Here is a 23,418-nt window from a genome sequence, read left to right as displayed (position 1 = left end):
AGATTTAACCCCTGACTGAAACTAGGGAAGGTACGAGAACCCCGGGGAAGAACACTCGAGAAGACACCCTGAGCCAAGTGCTCAGAGAACAGAAGAGCAGCTGCAAGTCCGAGACTGATCACCTCGTACCTTGACGGGCACTATACTGTGCAAGTAGTGAGAGCTTGTGCTTGATGATTTAGTGTGTGCATAAAATATTGATATACCTTTCACCAATTGGATTCCACGGATTCTTTAAGAGTAAGTGCGTATTAGGCACAACATCACAACACACATTCCCACCTAGTTTTGTGTCATCCGCGAACTTGGAAATACTACAGTTGGTCCCCACATCCAAATCATTGATATATATTGTCAACAGCTCGGGCCCAAGCACTGATCCCTGCAGTACCCCACTAGTCACACCCTGCCAACGCAAGAATGACCCGCTTATTTCTACTCCCTGCTTTCTGCTTGTTAACCAATCCTTAATCCATGCCAGTATATTACCTACTATCCCATGTGCTTTAATTTTGCTAGCCAACCTCCTGTGGGGGACTTTATCAAAAGCCTTCTGAAAATCCAAGTATGCCACATCCACTGACTCCCCTTTATTAATTCTGTAAGTAACATCCTCAGAAAACTCCAACAGGTTCACCAAATATGAGTTCCCATTCATAAATCCATGTCGACTATGCCCAATCAGATCATTATTATCCAAGTGTCCATTTACCACATCCTTTAGAATAGATTCTAGCATTTTCCCAATGACTGATGTAAGGCTAACAGGTCTGTAATTCCCTGTTTTCTCTCTCCCTCCCTTCTTAAATAGTGGGGTGACATTTGTGACATGGGTATGCCCCTGTTGGCATGGCTGGCTACTGCCACTCTCCTATTGGAGCTATATGAGTGGGTGCAACTACTTCCTAGCCCAACTTCTGAGCTGCTGCTGTGCAGCATGGTGGTCTACAAACACAGCGTATATGAGACCCATGCCAGCAGATCTGTAGCCCTCCAGAGCACTGTCCTTGCAGAGGCAAACTTGGATTGACACCTTTCCATTTGCTAATCCCCTTGGAATACACATTAATGCCCCTCAGTGCCTTACCCTTGCAGATAGCTCAGCACCCAAGAGATTGCCCACCAGACCATTGCAGCTGAGAAATTGCCCACCTGCAGAGTGCCCAGCACTGCAGGCCTACAATGGCCTCCGGTCCTCCCTCTTTATGTACTGTTCCCCGTGGTGTCACTGCAGCCTCAGTGCTGCCACCTTTAAACAGCCAAGAATCAGAAGGCAGGTGATCCCCACGTGCTGTTGACTAACTTTAAACCCCTCCCCCTCGATAAAATTGCAGTAACTTCCATGAAATGTATTAAAACACACTGTTCACCAATTTAATTGCAGTCCCGCCATGTTGGGACAGCAACATCGCCTTGGAGCTTTCCCATCGCTGACATAATCCAGAACCAATATCTCGGCTTCAGGGAGAGTGCGTCCATCGTGATTTTTTCAGAGCCCCCCCACACCCCCACAAAACGTCTCCATGCCCACTCCTTCTGGCCATACAAAATTTAGCCCTGATAGAGCAATGTCAATCTGTGAAAGGTCAAGACAAATCTAAATGGATTAACTCAGTTTGACTCATAATTGCTTATTCTGCAAGCTTGAACATTGTATAAGTACCTGACATTTTTAAATGAATGAGCAACCAGTCGACTAAGAAAAACTAGGCAAGTGTGGAATTTCAATTCAGTGTGAGTGAGCCTTGAAATTTTTGTTTTCACTATTTTCAATTTAGGAACATAGGAACAGGAGTAGGCTATTCAGCCCATTGAGCCTGCTCTGCCATTCAATACAATCATGGCTGATCATCTACTTTAATGCTTTTTTCCCCACATATCTTCATATCCCTTTAAACATAATTTAAACCATAATTTAGCCATATTTGATGATTTGGTTTCAGGCAATAACAGATAATTAACTGGTTACAATAAAGTGTGATAAGCTGTTCTCTGGTTGACAGTTGGGCTATCGTAGAAATGAAGACAGTTAAAAAGGCTCAACTTCAAGCTAGAAGTAGCTGGTGGAGTGCAAAAGGCAGAAGGTTGTGGAGTTTAGCATCTGAGAGTGTTCAACTTGAGGTACCATTGGGAAGGAGCTCTCCCCTCCTCCCCTGGCCAGGCCAACACTATCTACATTTTTAGGTTAGACAAAGCAGAAAGGAAATCTTCAATGTGTATGCAGTAGGATATGTTGGGCATCATGGATTCTCAGTCAATCCAGTTTCAGAAAATTGAGCTTCTGGACCAAAACGATCTCTGTGCTTTAATAGCCACACTCCACAGCATCAGGGAAGATGAAGGGTTTCTGGATCGTACTGTTCAGAATGTGGTCAGCCAAAAGGCAGTACTAGACAGTCCAGGACACAGGGATAATGCATAAATACAGATATAGGTAGCCATCTGCAGCAGCAGTAATGGGAGAAAGGATTCATAGGTGGAGTGAACCATCAAGTTAAAATAGGAACAGAATACTCATCTCTCAATTTGACCTGAGGTGCCCCCACTACCATTTTTGGCTGTCGGATCCTAGGAGGCAAAAGAAACACTAGCCACAGTTAGGCGAGGGCCTCGTAAATGTGTGAAAATCAGGGTTCTACAATGCAAGTAAGATCCCAAAGTGATTTTAATCGCAGATTATGTGCGTCACACTGAATACAGAACTGAGTGCGATCATGAGAGGCCAGGAAGGTAAGTTTTGATAGTTTCCTTGAGGACCAAGAGGGGCAGAAGAGTTCCCCAGATCCCACAAAGAAAGCAGGGGCTGGCCCTGCCCTAGGCCAGACAGCCTTGGGCTATAAACTTTTAATTTCAACCTCAGAATATACAGAGCAGATTCCATATATAAGTACTCGTTGGTTGCGCAGGAACCACATCAATAATGATGGCTGAGGTGATGGTAGTACAAATTTGTTGAAAGGTAAAGACGGCCTTTCTCATCTCCCATGGTGCCCTTTCCTGGGGAATGATTGGCATGGACTACATGCTGAGGGACGCACTAAAGCTTGGGGCAGCCGCAGCAAAGGCTCAATGGGGAAAGACCACTGTGTAAGGTCCCCCCACCAAGCTGAACTGAGGGGCTGGATACATGGGAAACCCCTCGAACTGGATTGGGAAATTTTTTGTTTGCTGTAAAATGTTAAAATGCATCTGGCATGACAAATGAAATGGAAGGGTTGTGAGGCAACTCATGATTGTATTGAAGGAAACTGATCTCCCTTGAAATGTTTGTAATTTTTGACTTGGTGCTGTTTGAAACTGTTTGGTAATGTATTTTTTTTTTTAAAAACAGATTTTTAAGTATATTTTGGAAATAAAAAAAAAATGATTGGCCATATCACTACCGGCAATGGCTTATGTTTCTACCTTATGCAATCAGAGCTCAGACATTTTTACCCTCACTGTCAGAGGTAGTTCTGTCATCTGCCTACTATCAGCTGATGCAAGTAGATATAATATGCAAAAGCAAGCCAATAGCTTAACTGAAGAGTAAGTAACTTAATGCCAACACTGCACAAATATTCTTAATGCGCGAGTGATTAAGATGCTAAGTACTTACTCTTCAAGCACTTTCAGCTTTTCTCCTTTCTTGAAGTTCAGGTCATCTGAATGGTTTCCATCATATGGGTACAAGGCAATAACTACTTTGCCATCAGTCTCTGTCACGCACAAATAGAAGGTATAATATGAATTTGATTGCAAATCAAAAAATAGAAAGAAAAATTCCATACCCAGACAAAGCTGCTTATAAATGTACCTTCAAATTTCTGAAACTTTTGGCCAGGTAAAAGATGAGAATCCTGGTTTGAATTCTGGAACAAGATTATTCAAGAACTCAATATTGAAAATGCCAAAATGTAAAAATATATTTTGTGTAGTTCATTAGATAGTCGCCTTAATCCAAAACAATAAACAGATTATTTTTTCATGTCAATATACAAAGGAAACAAATATTCATAGGTTTTATTTGTTTAAATACAGATGCAAGATTAACAAGCTGCCCACAAGTTCTACTTAGAATTAAAAAGGAAGCATTAAAGCACATGTCACCACAGCTACACAAGCCCAAATCATTTTATCCATGTTAAATGTTGGAAGTGAGGCTTCATAGATGCATTGAAAGAACACAAAAGAGTAAGTAGGCTTTTATATATCTCTTAAAAGCGAATGCATTCATTCTATTATTTAGAAAAGATGATTGTCACTGCATAGATTGGTTAATTTGCTTCCCCACCCAAGAACTTTTTAACAGCTGTGTGTTAATTGCTACAGATCTGATAAAAGCTTCTCATGCTGGTTCTCCAACAAACTAGGAGGATATAATATTATGCTACATTTAGCAGAAGTGCAGACAATTGAAGGAAATAATTTTTTTTCAAAGCACAGCTTACTATAGATCAATAATCAAGGCATGGTTAATGTGGATGAACTAGTGCTGTAATCATTTCACTGTAACTATCAGCTCAAAGTTACCACTAGAATTCTCGGAATTAAAACTCATAATAGTGCTTTATCCTCTTTAGTGCATAAATGTTTAATGTCTATAAACATAAAGCAAAACATTGTTAAATAGTAGCTGAAATGACACCAAAGGAACCTTCTGGAAGAATATCAAAACCTTTTTCTGGGCAAAACAGTACACAAGTCTTCAGTGTGAAGAATCATTATTAAATATAGTTTAAGAGTTATAACTAAAGCAGCAAGTACAAGTTGAAGAGACTAAGAGTGCCACTACATTACATTAATTTATATTCAGGTTTGGTTATCACATTGCCATTTACCTCAAGGGGGCTGGGCTACAATAGAGAGGAAGTCCTTCACTTATGTAGAGTCTTGGTTGGAGCCCATCTACAATATTGCTTTCAATTTGGGCTATACACCTCAGGAAGGATATACTAGCTTTGGAGAGGGTACAATGCAGATTCACCAAAATTATACCAGGACTTGGAGAGAGAGATGATTCTATGGAAGACTGAGGGGTGATCAAAGAAAATTTGATAGGGTAAGTATAGAGAAACTATTTCCATTTTTGGGGAAATTAAGAACAAGGGGACATAATCTTAAAATTAGAGTCAGGCCATTTAGGAGGGAAGTCAGGAAGCACTTTCTAAAAAAAAAAAACCCCAAAGGATTGGAGAAATCTGGAATTCACTTCCCAAAAGGCTGTGGATGCTGGGTTAATTGGAGCTTAGTTACGCAAGGGCTTCAAGGGATATGGAGCTAAGGCGGTTAAATGGACTTGAGATACTGATCAGTTATGATCTAATTGAATGGCAAAGCAACCTTAAGAGACTGAATGGTCTATTCTTATTTTACAAGTAGATAGGTAAGAGGGAGACCAAGCAAGGCGGCACAGTGGCGCATTGGTTAGCACCGCAGCCTCACAGCTCCAGCGACCCGGGTTCAATTCTGGGTACTGCCTGTGTGGAGTTTGCAAGTTCTCCCGTGTCTGCGTGGATTTCCTCCGGGTGCTCTGGTTTCCTCCCACAGCCAAAAGACTTGCGGGTTGATAGGTAAATTGGCCATTATAAATTGCCCCTAGTATAGGTAGGTGGTAGGGGAATATAGGGACAGGTGATGTGGTAGGAATATGGGATTAGTGTAGGATTAGTATAAATGGGTGGTTAATGGTCGGCACAGATTCGGTAGGCCGAAGGGCCTGTTTCAGTGCTGTATCTCTAAATCTAAAAAAAAAGACAATCCCACTGAGCGAAAGATTGGAGGAGAATGGTGTGGTCAACTGTTTCAAAGGTTGCAGAAAGGTCAAGGGGGGGTGGTGGGGGAGAGATAGTACACCATGGTCAATCACAGAGGTTGTCATTTGTAATGCTGATTAGTGCTATTTCATTCTTTTGGGAGGGGCAGAAGCCAGATTAGAGCATTTCAAACATGGAGTCACAGGAAGATGGAAACAGATTAAGAAGGTGACAACATGTTAAAGGACTTTGTAGACAAAAGGAGATTGGAGATGGGGAGGTAGTTTGCAAGAATAGAGGAGTTAAGGTTGGATTATTTGACAATTGGGAGGGCAAGGGCAGTTTCAAAATCCAAGGAGAGGGAACCATTTATAAGTATCAGTAAAGTGGCAATGGAGCAAGAAGTGGGGTCTTATGGATGAGATGAGCTTAGAGAGGAGCATGAGGGAAGATAGAAGGGAAACTAGAGAAAGACACAAGTTTGGGTCGAGGGCAATGAGGAGCCTTGGAAGAGAGGAGTATCTATTTTGACTGTTTTAATTCAGTGATGTTCATGGCATTTGTTTAAAATGAAATACAGCACTAGTCATTTGTGATGAAAAAGTGATTGGTAAATAAAGTTTTTCAGCGAACTCAAAACTTTTAGTTCATAGAATTGTGATCAGGACAATGGATTTTTAAATGAGGGGGGGGGGGGGAAGTCATGCGTGTACCTAGCTTTGTGTCATGAGGTTTTCCCTTCACTTCACTACTTACTGGCACATGTGTATTGGATGTGGGATCTCTCACATAAATAGTTGGTTCAGATTTACGTACTGGTTTTTCCTTCAATTCTTTTGGTTCTTCAGTGAAGTTCTTTGACTTTATACATCCCATATTTTCTGTAAAACAATACATTGGTAAAATTCTACAAAACTAACTGCTGTGCATACTTCATTCAACAATGATTCTAAAAGGTGTATATTTATTTCAAAATCTACTGTCGCTCCGTCATGAACACTTTTGGGGGTAATATTAGCCTGGGTCAGTAATGGAACTTCAATGGAAAACAAAATCAGTCGGGGTGTTAAACAAGCTACTGATTCACTATTGCTCATTTTGTGCTACCACCCAAGATCAATTTCACCACTTTGTCTATTAAAGACACTTTTCTCAAAATGTGTGAGGAACCAAATGTTTACAAGTTAGATCTATTCAAAGTTTTGCATTCATTTTTAGAGTGCACACTATCAATATTTGCAAATATGGTAATCAAATGCTACATCCCTGCATTCCCCAACTTCAAAGTTGTTGCTAAAGATACAACAATTGGAAGGCTATTACTCAAGGTAGCTCAGCAACAGATCTTGGATGGCAATTTTAGTTCTGCAAAATCACTCATCCTGCAGTCTTTAGCCTTTACCTACATCACTTTGAATTGATCTTTTGACCTTTCCAGTCCCTTCTCATCTGGTACCATAGTTTCTACTCATTTCTCAGCAAAAATGAAGCTACTGTACAATGACTATTCAATTGAGGTGCTAAGTACCTCCATTTTGATTTTTTGCACTGAGCAGACAATGATTAAAAGTTCAGAGTTGTTTTATCTTCCCGAGAATCATAATCATCTTTTGCTTCAAAGCTAGAATGGCTTTACTTCTACAATATAGCATGCATCAAAACTATCACAATTTATGCAGTTTGATCCTAAGTGACCAGGTTGGAATACAAGTAATGCTGACTGGAAAGTTAGCATCAATAATTGTCAGCTATTCTCATGCAGGTTCACCAAAATCAGCCATCTTTTCCAGAGTTGCATTTTTAACTCCAACATACAAAGAGAAAGAAAAAACAACCAGAGAAGTTCTGCTGCTCTTAATTAAATTATCTTTTCACTGAATTGTGCTCCATATTGTGCCATTGTCCCGAGACTCAGATCTACTTTTTCCAAGTAGATCAACTCCTATGGCTTGCTTGGGGTCTGGGTAACCAGAAGAATACTGTTAAAAGCATGACCATTTTACTCAAACAGAACATCCCTCACAGATCTTTTAGTCTTTTAGCACTGTTCTTTCAGGCTCCGCTACGTATCCATTTCTAGGCATCAGTGTTTTTAAGTTGTGCTTTGAGTATATTTGTCAGCCAAGCTGTTATAGTCAGATTCAGATTATAGGCAGATGGCAGTTTTAATTGAAAATTGCTGATCAATAAAGTTTAAAACATGTATAGAATGAGAGGTTAACATTTAAATGGGAAGCAAAAAGCATTCCCCTTCTCAGCTCTTGTGCCTCTGTATTGGCATTCAATTAAAAAATTCTAATACTCGGCTCCCCACAGATCTGACCAGATCACATTTATGATGCAAGGGGAATTGCACCACGTAGCTGAAAAATCAATAGGCAGCAATACTCTTGTCCCAGATTTTAATGCTTCTGTGGAACAGGTTGCCAGTTCATGAGATCAATGTTGAGTTGTTGTATTCCTTCAAGTGAGAGCTGGGCCTATTTCTGGCTGGAGGTCCGGACATCACCTCATATGAGAAGTAGGAACCCTGGAACGTCAATCAGGCCCAATGTGCTCTCCTGGATGAGTTTCAATTGCCTAACGGGGTTTCCCCTCGATGGGCCTGTTTTTTTCTCAATAAACTTTTATTTCCTCCCCAGAAGATTACATAGCTCTAAGTATTTGGCAGGTGTACATTTTATGATGCATAAGGCATCACAACTGTGTGGGACAGGCTAGATGGCCCAGTGGTTCTTTCCTGTCTGCCATTTTTGTACGTTCGCACATTTGGAATTCCTGATTTTTTTTCTTCACAGAAAGGATGTTCGAATGTATTAGTACTTAAGCATCATGTTTTGAAACAAAGTGAATTTGCACATATTTTTAAAATGGGCAACTCATAGGCAGCAGGCATTAAAGACGTTCATTGAAACCAGATGCGCTAGTTTACTAAAGGTCATGGCTCACTGTCTACTTCAAATTGATACAATAATGGTCAACTGTCTCATTCCAGGCCTCTTAGTAGGAAATAGCTGCTTTAAAAATCAAGGAAGGAGGAGGAGAGATTGGGAGTTTTATTAACAGACCAACTGGAAAATCATGAGGAGGAAATCAACATCACACTCCTCCTCCCACTGCAGACACAAAGGTCAACATGGGCAGAGAAGTTTTACAACAGATCTTGGCACAAAGCCCTGGGCTTGGAGCCCAAAGTCAAACAATTCAAGATAGTTAACAGTAGTGTGAAAGATAGATAATGACAAATATAGGCAAGTCACTCCACAAACATGAGGGGGCTTGTGGTTAACTTATTTTTCCTTGTTTGAGAAGAGAAGAGAGATAGAGCTCAGTAAATGAAACTTGTTTTTACTGTTAGCAAGCAAACATAGTGTCAGTGGAATAATTGTTTCTTTCTGCCTTCACCATGTGTCTCTGTCTACCTTCAGAAAGATTAGAAAAGTGCATGGGAGTGTGCGTGTGTGAGAAAGACATGGGCCAGAATTCTACACCCCACCAAAAAGAGCGGGATGGTGGCGGGGGTGGGGGAGGGGTGTAAAATGGAGCGGGAGGCTTGTGGGGGCCTTACCGATCTGCTCCTGCCTCCGCCACTTTACGCAGGGCGGCAGCAGCCCTCTGATTGGCCAGCACCTTCATTAGGCAGGACTTCCTGCCTCAATGAGGTGGAAGTCCCACCTCAGACCAATTAAAAGGCTTGGGGACCGCTAAATGCGGTCCGGATCCCCAGGCCAGCTGGAGGTGGGTGCGCCACCAACTTTTCAGTTGGTGGACAGCTCCCATCCGCTGAGGGAAAAATTCCGGCCGTGGGCCCTGAATTTAACTCCCCCTGCCTGGCAGAAACTGTGTGGAGGGGCACTTAAAATACGGACGGTCACTTGTGCCTTTTGATTCTGTTGCCCTCCAGGCATGTCCCAATTTTAGCTGGCCCACTAGAAGGCATGGGGCTCTTCTTTAAATATGCAGATCGGGTCTGATGTCATTAAATAAGCAGCAAAGCCATTGCTTTGTGGTTTTTAAAATGGGAAAAGGCAAAATCAAAATACAAAAAGACATTACATGGATTCTGTGTTTTTAATATTAAGCTTGTCTTTTTCAGACAGACAATGTAAACCATTGATCCTGGTCATTAGTTGATAAACTTGCTTTGACAATTAAGATGGTGGCTTTCAAGTGTCAGTAAAATTATTCACAAATCTGATTTCCAACTATTTGGAAACACAGTTGTGTTATTTCGTTTGATAAGGATCATCCAATATTGTACACTAAATTTTATTTAAAATTTTTATTTTATTGGTGGTTAAGAAATGCTTGATTTTAGAAATTTCATCCTCGTTCTCAAATCCCTCCATGGCCTCACCCCTCTCTACCTGTGTAATCTCCTTCAGCCCCATAACCCTTAAAAGATAATTGTGCTCCTGCAATTCTGGCCTCTTGACTAGCCACTATTTTAATCACTCCACCATTGGTGGTTGTGCTTTGAGCTGCCAATGTCCAAAACTTGAATTCCCTCTTTGAACCTTTCTGTTTCTCTACCCGTCTTCTTCCTTTAAGGCACTCTAAAGTTTACCTCTTTGACCAAGTTTTTGATCATTAATCATGATATCTTCTTGGTGTCGAGCTTTGTTTAATAGTGCTCCTATAAAGTGCCTTGGGACATTTTACTACATTTACTATGTTATACAAAATACAAGTAGTTGTTGTATGTGGCATATACCCATTGAGTAATTCCCGATCCAATCTGGAGTCAGACAGGGTTGTTCACTCTCCCCGGTCTTGTTTGTTTGCTGTATTGAACCCTTTGCTGAGTCTATTAGGAAGGATGCGAGCATAAGAGAATCCCAGGCAGTGGAGGCACTCAGGTTAAAACCGCCCTGTACATGGATGACGTCGCAGTCTTCGGTTCGGATCCGCTGTCTGTGCGCAGACTGATGAGCATCTGCAACCAGTTCGAACTGGCCTCAGGAGCCAAAGTTAACCACGGCAAGAGCGAGGCCATGTTCTTTAGGAACTGGGCTGACCGATCCTTTGTCCCCTTCACGGTCAGGTCAGACTACCCGAAGGTGCTGGGGATATGGTTCGGAAGGGACGGAGCGTGCACCAAAACCTGGGAGGAGCGAGTAGCCAAGGTACAACAAAAGTTGAGCGTGTGGGGGCAGCGATCTCTCTCCATTGTGGGTAAGAACCTGGTCATCAGGTGCGAGGCGCTCACGTTGTTGCTGTACGTGGCGCAGGTCTGGCCCATACCCCACTCCTGCGCTGTGGCGGTCACCCGAGCTATTTTCTGCTTCATCTGGGGATCTAAAATGGACCGGGTCCGGAGGGACACGATGTTCAAATCTCTGGATAAGGGCAGGAAAAATGTACCCAACGTGGCCCTCATCCTGATGACCACCTTAGTGCGCGGCTGCATCAAGCTGTGCGTAGACCTCCAGTACGCAAACTCCAAGTGTCACTACATGCTGAGGTTCTATCTGTCCCCGGTGTTGCGAAGGATGGGCCTGGTCACATTGCCGCGGAACGCTCCATCCAGTTGGACCGTGCCGTACCACCTATCCTTCGTGGAGCAGTTTCTGCGGGAAAACACCTTTGACCACTGATCCATCAGGCAGTGGTCTGCACGGAATGTCCTCAAGGCCCTATGGGAAAAGGAGATGGTGGACCTGTCAGATGGTTCCCCGAGCAGACCGCCAAAGTCATTTGGCGGAATGCCTCATCACCAGAACTTTCAAACAAGCACCAAGATGTAGCTTGGCCGGTGGTGAGAAGAGCCCTCCCCATCAGATCCTTCCTGCACGCCCAAAGTCTCGCCCCCTCCACGCAATGCCCACGCGGTGGCTGTGGTGGGGAAGAGACAGTTGCCCACCTCCTCCTGGAATGTGTCTTTGCAAAGCAGGTGTGGAAAGAGATGCAGTGGTTTTTGTCGAGGTTCATCCCAAGCAGCTCTGTAACACAGGAGTCTGTGCTCTACGGGCTGTTCCCAGGGACGCACACCGAGACAAACATCAACTGCTGCTGGAGGACTATCAATTCGGTGAAAGACGCCCTTTGGTCTGCCCGAAACTTGCTGGTCCTCCAGCGCAAAGAGTTGTCCACGACCGAATGTTGCAGACTAGCACATTCCAAGGTCCAGGACTACGTGCTGAGGGACGCACTAAAGCTTGGGGCAGCCGCAGCAAAGGCTCAATGGGGAAAGACCACAGTGTAAGGTCCCGCCACCAAGCTGAACTGAGGGGCTGCACCCATGGGAAACTCCTCGAACTGTATCGGGAAAATTTTCATTTGCTGTAAATGTAAAAATGTAATTGGCATGACAAATGTGAAATGGAAGGGTTGTGAAGCAACTCATGATTGTATTGAAGGAAACTGATCTCCCTTGCAATGTTTGTATTTTTTGGTGCTGTCTGAAACTGTTTGGCAATGTAATTTTTACAGATTTTTATGAATAAAGTATATTTTGGAAATATACGACAATAGCACTTCTAGTGAAAACACCTTGCATCTGGAAACATTAGCTCGAGAACCATTTGAGCTAATGCTGGTTAACATTTTACAATAATAAATATCAATGCATAAGGCAGCGAGTGAATTTCCCTTAACATCTGCTCTCTCATGATGAGTCTTGTTTCTAACATTCTAGTTATATTGTACATTTAGAATTGGTTCAGAACAAATGTGTACTAAAATGTTGCTGAATTCTAGGGGGAAAAAAATGTGCAGTCTGAGACCATAAAAAGGCAACCTCGCCTATAGGTCCTTCCTCTTACTGGAAATTCCACTGCTGGTCATAAGTTAGTGCATATATCCAAATAGATACTCAAGCACAGAGATCTCCTTCTTTGCCATCCCCAGAGTAATGAGAATGAGCAATACAATTGTTGTCAGCCACTTTGGTCATTACACCAATTAAGGTACTATAACCGGAATATAGCTGGACACAAGCAATTTATTGCAATGTTAACTCAATTACCATCCCAAAGGCAAATTTCACTTTAAAAGTTACTCTCGGAACAACATAACAGGAACTTTGCCAAGTGCAGACCATTTCCCACTGTGATAATTAATAGACCCTTTTACCTAGGGGATTAGATGGCACATTTGAATTAGTGTCTCGGATCAGCATTGAGTACTAAGACACCAGCTTCCACAGTCTTTGAAGGAGATTGAAAGTTGCAAGTGATATTAATTTGGGGAGTATTAAGCCAGCATACATGTCCCCAGAGCATAAATCTGTTAACCAATTATTGCCTTCTAGTCTGGCAGAGAGGAATTAATCACAATGAGTGAGCCATGTACACATTTGCATACTATAAATATAACATGCTAGAAAATGGTGGTTCAGTGGGGCGGGGGTGTTGGGACATGAGGTGAAGGCAGTTTGACAAAAGTTTTTTGCTGGCCAAGACTTCTACCACATGTGGTAGGAAAGGGAAGTAGCAAGTTAAATTTCCTGCCAGACTAGACATACTGCTCCTTTGGGGGTGATGCAGGGGTACGATTGTAGTACAAAATACATTTGGATTAGTGTGGGGGCTTGCGGGGGCAGGTGGTTCACTGACAAGTATCAAAATGAGAATTTTCGTTCCTTATGCTACTGTCGCATGTGTGTGAGAGTAAAAGACAGGAGAGAAGCAAGTGGTGGCATAAACAAACAGATACGTTCATAAATAACTCCCCAGACAATTAGAACTTAGCCCCTTATTAGAACAGATTATTGCAGATGTAACCACAAACCGCCACACCACGGCTGCTTCAGCATGTATTGAACTGCTGGGAACTACACTGCCTGTAGTTATCCAAGCAAATTTCTTCAATTCATTCTATTCTCCTCCGGCAATCACCCAGGTCAGTTTAGTGAGATGTCTAAGTTTATCAATTGCAGTCCATCAGGCAAATAATGAAACATACTCATACACCTCAACTGGCTCGTTTGCAAAAAAAAAATCCATCTCTTCAATTTATCAACATCCTGAGCAATCACCTCAATAGAATTACCAACCTCTGTATGAAGTAGTTAAATATAACTAACCTGCTCATCTTTCCTCTTCGCTAGAGGTTACAGAATTCATGGTTATGGTCAAACCATTTATTAAGGTTCAGTTTATCAATGCCTATTAAAATCTTGAAAAATTTGACAAGGTTTCACCTGAATTCTCCTTGCTCCAGTTTAACATACTCTCTTCATACTCAAACTATATACAATTCTTATTGGCTTGAGTTTTTATTTTGGATACTGAAAGGCAGAGATTGCAGATAAATTGGCAATTTCTTATTGTTTTAATGGCTACAAGTATCAGTCTTAGGACCTCAAACATTCTTTGCCTAAAACATTTTGGCCTTTGGCTTGGGTGAGTGTAATCCGATAATTCTCTCACCAAAGTCCAAGAAAGGGCCCTTTGACCAAAAAAGTCCTTCTGCAGAGTCTTCCTTACTTTCAAAATATAAAATGTGTTAATCTTTCCATCCTAATGGCTAGATTTGAAAATTAGGGACTGAAGACATGCAGCAGGAGGTCAAGAAGAATTGAAGAATTCAGCTGAGCTGGGTTCAGTCCGAGGTCTATTTTTTTTAAAACTTTAAATCTTTAAATGATTGAATTAGCTTACTGTTGCATGGATTGAATATATGGAATGTTTAAAAATCAGATTCTAAAAGATGTCCCAAGGATTTTTCCTAATGAGTGTCCCAACAATTTTGCTCGAAGGTCCTCAAATCCTTACCTGCAGGCCAATGGGTGTGATAGGTGACTTGCTGCACCACAACAGTACAAAAAAGGAATTCATTGAATTTATGTAGACTGCCCATCATCCAATGAGAGAGTTATTCCTCAGAGACTTGAGCCATCACAGCAACAGTTTGAAGAGCCTTATTTGTAGAAGACCCTGAAAGCAGATCAGGATTTTTATTCCTCAAGAAATAAGGTCACTTCCCATGAATTTCTGCACTTAGGAGGAAGTGGGCAAGCAAGCAAAAATGCTTTCCAAGTATTCATGAAGACTCAAATTTATCCTTCCTGACTGGTACAAAGAAATATTTGCCGAGTCCCTTCTAAGCTAAATCTATGACGGCCAACAACAGATATTTTGCACACAAAATCCCTTAAACAGGACAGAGAGGAGTGACCAGTTAAATCAATGGTTGGTTGAAGCAAGAATAGTGGTCAAATCATTACGCAAATTGACTAGTCTTCTTCAAACAGTACATTTTTAAAAAATTCATTCATGGGATGTGGGCATCGCTGGCTAGGAAAGCCTTTATTGTCCATCCCGAATTGCCCTTGAGAAGGTAGTTGAGATGCCTTCTTGAACTGCTGCAGCCCATGTGGGGTAGGTACACCCACAGTGCTGTTAGGAAGGAAGGGAGTTCCAGGATTTTGACCCAGCGACAGAAGGAACAGCAATATAGTTCCAAGTCAGGATAGCATGTGGCTTGGAGGGGAACTTGCAACTGCTGTCCTGCTAGGTGGAGGAGGTTGCAGGTTTGAAAAGGTGCTGTCAAAAGGAGCCTTGGTGCGTTGTTGCATTGTATCTTGTAGATGGCACAAACTGCTGCCACTGTGCGTTGATGGTGAAGGGATTGAATATTCATAGATGGAGTGCCAATCAAGCGGGCTGCTTTGTCCTGGATGGTGTTGAGCTTCTTGAGTGTTGTTGAAGCTGCATCCATCCATGCAAGTGGAGAGTATTCCATCACACTCCTGACTTGTGCCTTGTAGATGGTGGACAGGCTTTGGGGAGTCAGGTGGTGAATTACTGGCCACAAGATTCCTAGCCTCTGACCTGCTCTTGTTTATATGGTTACTCCAGTTCAGTTTCTGGTCAATGGTAACCCCCAGGATGTTGATAGTGGGGAATTGAGTGATCGCAATACCATTGGTTCAATTCTCTCTTTTTTGAGATGGTCATTGCCTGGCACTCGTGTGGCACGAATGTTACTTGCCACTTATCAGCCCAAGCCTGGATATTGTCCACATTTGCTGCATTTCTACACTGAATGCTTCAGTATCTGAGTCGTCACGAATGATGAACATTGTGCAATCAGCGAACACCCCCACTTCTGACCTTATGATTGAAGGAAGGTCATTGATGAAGCAGCTGAAGATGGTTGGGCCTAAAACACTCCCCTGAGGAACTCCTGCAGTGATGTCCTGAAGCAGAGATGATTGACATCCAACAACGACAGCCATCTTCCTTTGCGCTAGGTATGACTCCAACCAGCGGAGAGCTTTCCCCCCGATTCCCATTGATTCCAGTTTTGCTAGGTCTCAGTCAAATGCTGCTTGATGTCAAGGGCAGTCACTCTCACCACACCTCGAGTTCAGCTCTTTTGTCCATGTTTGAACCAAGGCTGTAATAAGGTCTGGCGAAACCCAAACTGAGCGTCACTGAGCAGGTTACTGTTAAGCAAGTGCTGCTTGATAGCACTGTCGATGACACCTTCCATCACTTTATTGATGATTGAGAGTAGACTGATGGTGTGGTAATTGGCCAGTTTGGATTTCTCCTGCTTTATGTACCGGACATACCTGGGCAATTTTCCCCATTGCTGGGTAGATGCCAATGTTGTAGCTGGACTGGAACTGCTTGACTAGGGACGTAGCAAGTTCTGGAGCACAGGTCTTCAGCACTATTGCCGGGATATTGTCAGGGCCCATAGCCTTTGCAGTCGTTTCTTGATACCACGTGGAGTGAATCAAATTGGCTGAAGACTGTTATCTGTGAAGCTGAGGACTTCAGGAGGAGGCCAAAATGGATCACTCACTTGGCACTTCTGGCCAAAATTTATTGCAAGTGCTTCAGCCTCATCTTTTGCACTGATGTGCTGGGCTCCCTCACCATTGAGCATGGGGATATTTGTGGAGCCTCCTCCTCCTGTTAGTTGTTTAATTGTCCACCACCATTTCCGACTGGATTTGGCAGGACTGCAGAGCTTAGATCGGATCTGTTGGATGTGGGATCGTTTTGCTATCGCATGTTGCTTACGCTTGACGCTTCACCAGGTTGACATCTCATTTTGAGGTATGCCTAGTGCTGCTCCTGGTATGCTGTCCTGCACTCTTCATTGATCCCCTGGTTTGATGGTAGTGGTAGAGTGGAGGATATGCCTGGCCATGAGGTTACAGATTGGTGGATGCCCAATTATGAGTTGCTTGACCTGTTCGAAATCTATCCCATTAAGCATGATGGTAGTGCCACACAACACAATGGTGGGTGCCCTCAGCGTGAAGACTGGACTTCATTTCCACAAGGATTGTGCGGTGGTCACTCCTAATACTGTCATGGACAGATGCATCTGAGACAGGCAGACTCGTGAGGACGAGATCGTATGTCTTTGCCTCGTTGGTTCCCTCACCACCTGCCGCAGATCCAGTCTAGAAGCTATGTCCTTTAGGACTGAGCCAGCTTGGTCAGTTGTGTTGCTACCAAGCTACTCTTGGTGATGGACATTTAAGGTCCCACCCAGAGTACATTCTGCATCCTTGCCACCCTTAGTGCTTCCTCCAAGTGTGTTCAATATGGAAGAGTACCGATTCACCAGCTTTTTTGGGGGATGCGGAACAGGGCAGGTGTGATAATCAGCAAGCAGTTTCAAAGAACAAAGAACAGTACAGCACAGGAACAGGTCATTCGGCCCTCCAAGCATGCGCCGATCTTGATGCCATGAGACTTCATGGGGTCCAGAGTTGATGTTGAGGACGCCCAGGGCAACTCCCTCCCGACTGTATACCACTGTGCTGCCACCTCTGCTGGGTCTGTCCTGCCGGTGGAACAGGACATACCCAGGAATGGTGACAGCAGTGGGACCACCAACATCCAGTTTGAACCACTGGAGCAGACAGATAAAGGCGTGGTTTTACATTTTCATCCAAATGACCGAGCCTGCAACAATGTAACAGTCCCTCTCTAACATATATGTTCAAGTCTTGGAACAGGGCTTGAACTAGCTGATTCAGAAATTTGCTCTTGATTGGCTATCTGCATGTTTACTTTGACAATTACACAGTTGCTGGCAATTCTGTTGGCTTCACAAGTTTAGACTTCTGGACTCAACGTTGAGTTCAACAATTTCAGACTGTCATCTCTGCCCCCCACTCCCCACCCCATTTTGTTTCTTTATCTTCAGTCTTAATATGGTTTTCCCTTGTTTTATTTTAGGCTGGCATTTGTTCATTATTCTCCTGTTTACATCTCCGCTGGACACATCTTTTGTCTTTATTTGTCCCATTACTATTTTCTTTTGCTCGGCCCCACCAACCCTTTTGTCATTTACTGTCTATTGGCCTATCACAGATCTTCCCCTTTATTCTTTTTCCACCCTCCTCCATTTGACTTCTTAAAACCTATAATATTTCTAAACTTTCCCAGTTCTGATGAAGGGTCATTGACCTGAAATGTTACTGTAATGAGAAGCTTTTTATGTTGTCTGATGCAACATAAATGAAATGCATGAAGTTCCATTGATTGAAGATCTCAAGCAGGTTTATTTACAACTAACGATTATAAACAGTACAGAGCTAACTATTTACAAAAGCTGCCTCTCAGTTAACGAGTGAGACTGGCATGTAATCACATGACTAAATCCTGGTACTCAGCTCATTAGCATACTAAGATCTTAAAGGGACATCACTCAAAGGCAATCACACATGGTTTCTAAAGACAAGTCTTGTATGACAAGTAAAAAAATACATAAAATTAGATATCAAACTTATTTACACATGGATAGAGGTTATGAACTTTACAAGTATAAAGGCTCAAAAGTCCATATATTGTCTTAGTGGTTTGGCAACTCTTGCTTGGGGAATTTGTGTCTCATTGGTTGCTGTTCTTTCTGAAGTTTCTCCCTCTCTACATTCAGTTTCTGTTGCTCTGCCTTCAGCCTGCTAACATACTCTGTTGCTTTTCTCAAGCTGACCACATTGAGGCCTGGTCATTCTTGCAAAGTTCTGGCACCTCATCTCGAAAAGCCAATAGACAATGCTTCTACTCATTGCTCTTCTGCCTCTTCAAGACATTGCGTGTCCTTCGCCTCTCTTTATCCTTCGTTTCTGAAGGCTTGGGCCTCCAGGTTGAGTACTTGGTTTCATAGATATACCTGTCTGTTCTGGCTCGTCGTGGTGCTGGCAGTCCTCTGGAAAGCAGATGTGAAGGCGTGGCATAGTTGTGCTGTTTGGCTTCCGGATTGCACAGTTTGATGCTGGCTGGAGTCTGCAGTCGGGTTCCAGTCCTTGGATATTTCCCCTCAGCAATGCTCTCATGGATAGTTATGATGTTGGAGTCCTCACACGCTAATAGTTCTGCCACTGCTGGTCCGCTCGTGTCTACTACGTGGAACATTTGTGGTTTCCATGCCGACTTGCCATAGTTTCATTGCATGGTCAATGCAAGGGATGGGTGATCCATTGTATGCAGATATCTTGGCAGTTGTCAGTTGTATCGTTCATTTCCAATGACTCCGTTACATATCTTTGAGGATTTGGACTGCTGGATATTTGCTCTAGCACCAGTGTCAACCTTGGCCCCGAGTGTGTTTGTCAGCTTTCTTTGGGCACATGATGCTGATAGTGTGAAATGCCTGTTCATCTTCTGTCTGAGAACTGCTTCTCAGTCTTGTCTCAGGTCTGCTTGATGGTGACTTCGTGTATCGGTTTGTGTTTATACAGGTCTCTGGCGCATTCCTTGCCGCTGTTGCCCTGCTGTCTGTTCGTTTGCAGCCAACAGTGACTTTTGGTTGTGTCTTTGGAGCCAGAATTCCATATGCCTTGCACAGGTCACGAAATACAGGACAACTTCATCGCGTGTGGGATTAACCACACTGCTTGCCCTTTGCGACCTGGTTATGGTGCCGATACTGTTGGTGGCACCTAGTGCTTGTAGATGCTGTTGTCCAGCTACAATGGCTTTGTACTTCCTGCCATCTTCCAGCAGTGCATCGATGCTGTGACCTTTCTACCTCCACCCCCCAAGCGGTCTTTCTGAAATGCTTCAATGAGTGTTGACACAATCACCAGTTCTATTATTCGGTCTGAGCGCTGTTTCAGAGAGATTGCCCATATTATGGCATCTACAGATGAACTGGTCCTATTGGCAACAGCCACAGGAATCAATAGACATCAATTCCAGGTGGTGAATTCTAAAACTCACTCAATCTGAGCTAATCTTCCAGCAATTTTCAGGAGCTTTCTGGTCCTCTTCAAATATTGTTAATTGTGTGAGTATATGCAGATGAAGGGAGTTAATTGGAGTTTTCGTTGAGCACTTAAAAGCAAATACTCACTGGGACTGGGAGGGGGATTTGTATGAGGATCTACATGTTTGTAATCCTTTTATTCCGCATAGTAAATGTGAAACTGAGTAAATATAGGTTCTAGCCTTATCCTTCGATAATAAAACTTTCTGGAGTTTAACAGATATGAGGTACTGATTCAGTGTAATCCCTCATTTCCAATTGCTATTAATTTTTACAGCCTGTCTTTCTGGTTCTAAAATTAATTGGTCTGTAAACAATTCACGGTTGAGTGGCTTTATCTTTTTTTTTTAAAGTCAGGCTGAATGAATGAAAGCTGTTCATGCTGGAGTGGTTTAATGTTTCTTTTTGTAACTTTAGCTGGGTGCTGCGCAAATGGAGGATTCTTGCACTTTTTGATGTCGGGTGCCTCTTGTAATGGCGCCGATATGATCAGCCTCAGGGAGGAATCGGGTCTTCCCCGAATTTTCTTACTCTCCCAGGGAGAGTTTGAGACAAAAAAATAAAAATCTTTTAAGGACTTAAAGACTTCTCTTTTTAAAAAAAACCTCTGGGATTCTTCTACTGATGGCAGAATAACTCACCCGCAGCCTGTCGTTCAGCTCCATCTTCTAAAGCTGGGGTAAGTTTTCTTAAAAAAAAAAGAGAACGGTTTTAGCCAGTTTTTAAAAAAAAACTCTTAGCTGTGGGTTGTTTTTAAAGCTGTTTTCCCTTGTTCTTCAAACTTGGATTCGGTCTTCTCACCACAGCTGCCACCATGTAATGAGAAGCTTTTTATGTTGGAGACTGGCATGTAGTCACATGACTGCATTCTGGTACACAGCTCATTAGCATATTAAGATCTGAAAGGGACATCACTCTTAAAGGCTAACAGTTAACTCTGTTCCTCTCTCCACAGTGCTGTCAGACATGTTGAGTATTTCTAGCATTTTCTGCCTTTATTTAAGTTTACTAGTACTGAATGAAGATGCACCAAGCAAACATAGGAAAAGAAGTTCCAAAAAAGTGTGATGTACAAAATCTCAAGTTAAACATGCATTGAAGAACTCAATTAAAAACAAAAGCTCCAAATAGAAGTGAAATCCACGTCAATGAAAAAAACATTGTTGGGCCAGACTGTTTGGAACCTTGGTTTTCTATTTGACCCTGAGCTGAGCCCATATCCTCTCAGTCACCAAGACTGCCTACTTCTCCATAATCCTGGCTGACCTGCCATCTGAAAACCTCCATAACCTTCAGTCATCCAAGATACTGATGCCTGTATCCAAACTAGCACTAAGTTTCGTTCTTCTATTAGCCCTGTGCTTGCTGACCTACATTGGATCCTGGTTCAGCAATGGGTCAAAATTAAAATTCTCATTCTTCTGTACAAATTCCTCCATGGCCTCACCGCTTATTTCTCTAACCTCCTTCTGCACTACAACCCTGAGAACTCTCAGTTTCTCTAATGCTGGCTTCTTGTATTTAGCCGACGTGATTCGCCCCTCCATTAGTGGTCGTGCCTTCGGCTGGCTAGGCCCTAAGCTCTGGAAGTCACTTCCCAAATCTCTTTACATTGTAACCACTCTCTCATCTTTTAAGACTCTCCTCAAAAGGTACATCTTTGACCAAGCTTTTGGTCACCTGTTCGAATATCTCAATGTAGCTCAGTGCCAAATTTTGTCTGATAATGTTCCTGTGAAGTGCCTTGGATGTTTTACTACATTAAAGATGCTATATAAATGCAAGTTGTTATGAAAACAATGGTGTCAAATAATTTTAAGGTTGCAATTGACCAATTCTGTAACAAAAAGGAGGAAAAAGGAAAGAAGAAAGCAATAAAGGCTCAAGGCAGACACTGCTTCTATTCCTATTCCATCATTTGCTGAAATATGGTCTGGTTTCAGAAAATGCAGAACCATCTTGACTGAAGATATGAAGTCCACTGCAAATCCCATGAATAAATCCACCCAACCAGTTGTGCTTCTTCAGCTGGAGTTATTTCATATCCATGTGCTTTCCTTCTCTCCTTTTGTCTTCTTCCTTGCCAATTATTTAACTAGTTTCCTTTCAAAGGCAGGTATAATCTGTCTCAATGGTACTTTGGCAAGGTTATCATTCCTCCAATAATCTTTTGTGTAAAAAAAATCTTCAAGTCTCCTCTTCCCAACCTTAGAATTTTTTGAGGAAACAATATCCCAAATATACCTAGGGAAGTTTTATGACACAATGGAGCCATATGATAGTATATCTAGACTTTCAAAAGGCCTCTGAAAAAAATACTGTACGAAATACTCAGTTATGAATTAAGGTTTGTGGATATCAACACATGAATACAGATTAGTAAATAGCTAAAGGAAAGGAAGTAGCCAGACAAGATAATCTTAAGGGGAGTAAGGTCACATGGGACCTTTCCTGTCCTAACATCTATGTAATAAAGGAACAGAAAGGAAAGGAGGGAAAGGATTTGGGTAGAGTTGCCCAGAGGTTTTATTTTCTTCCTGATATACATAAATTATTTTGAATTTAATTAACTTGAATTAATACTGAAATTACCAAATGACAAGAAGCTTTCTGTGGGAATAGAGAAATGGCACAGTGGATGGAGAAGGTAAACAAGATTTTAAACAGCTCAACATGGCTTGCACTTGGGTGTCAAATTTAAATTAGTGACCCACTATCACAGGCATCTCAACTGGAAAAAGCCTTCCCTTATTCACTAACAAAGCCTAACGGAGAATCGACACAGCTGATCCTGTACCTGTAAACCCTGTGTTGGGAGTCTCGCCTCAGGTCTAGCTGGATCTCTGTGTCCATCCACTCTGTTAGGTGGAGCAACATGTGGCTGAGAAGGCAGCTGGTGTTGGGTATTGCTGTTCCTCAGTGGTGCAAGGTAGAATTGCAGATGCTGCTTCCATGCTACAGTGAAGGCTGACAGGAGGGAAGTGCAACTTAAGTGAGTGAAATCAAGTCAGGTGAACTAACTTCCAAGATGTTGGAAATCATCTGTCAAGCAGTAAGAGCACACTCAGAAGAAGTGCTGCGAGCAGCAACCTCACCTAGGTATGGCTGCAGCTACTCAGTTTCATTGTTTGAAGGCTTCCCAGTCTGTCAGTTTCATTGAAAAAGCGCTCACCTTTTCTTACCTGGATGACCCAGGTGAGTTCTACGCAGCTCAGGAAGCCCATGCACTGGCTGTTAAAGCCAGAATGCTTAACTAATTGCCTCTTTGAATACTATTTAATACTACTACTTTCCCTGCGTGCCTGCAAACCAGCCTGGGTTAAACTCGGAAGTGGGCCAGATCATGTTGGGTTCTCAACTAGATACCACTAATTGGTATTTAACCCTCCACCCGTATAAAACCTTCTTTCCTCGGCAATTAAAATTCTGCCCTCTGCCTTTCATGCTCTATACGTAATGGAGCAACCAAAACTGCATACAGTATAATTGTAGCTTAACC

At 42.6% G+C, this 23,418-nt stretch overlaps 1 protein-coding gene across 2 annotated transcripts in view; it reads right to left on the bottom strand.

Annotated features, from left to right (window-relative positions):
* The window catches only part of lyn (LYN proto-oncogene, Src family tyrosine kinase), a 138,666-nt gene that overhangs the window by 102,772 nt on the left and 12,476 nt on the right, over positions 1-23,418 (bottom strand). The window contains exons 2-6 of one of the 2 annotated variants that reach the window (XM_068031855.1): positions 22,717-22,886; positions 20,561-20,607; positions 6,492-6,616; positions 3,797-3,851; positions 3,599-3,698 (exon numbers count right to left, since the gene is read on the bottom strand). In XM_068031855.1, coding sequence (XP_067887956.1) covers positions 3,599-3,698; positions 3,797-3,851; positions 6,492-6,616; positions 20,561-20,607; positions 22,717-22,796 — 407 coding nt within the window. In that variant the 5' untranslated portion in view covers positions 22,797-22,886. The remainder of the gene's footprint in view (positions 1-3,598; positions 3,699-3,796; positions 3,852-6,491; positions 6,617-20,560; positions 20,608-22,716; positions 22,887-23,418) is intronic. The other variant, XM_068031856.1, reaches the window with a different exon arrangement.

This window comes from Heterodontus francisci, chromosome 5, assembly GCF_036365525.1.
Source record: "Heterodontus francisci isolate sHetFra1 chromosome 5, sHetFra1.hap1, whole genome shotgun sequence".
Classification (NCBI taxonomy): Eukaryota; Metazoa; Chordata; class Chondrichthyes; order Heterodontiformes; family Heterodontidae; genus Heterodontus; species Heterodontus francisci.
This window is presented reverse-complemented; position numbering and strand designations above follow the sequence as displayed.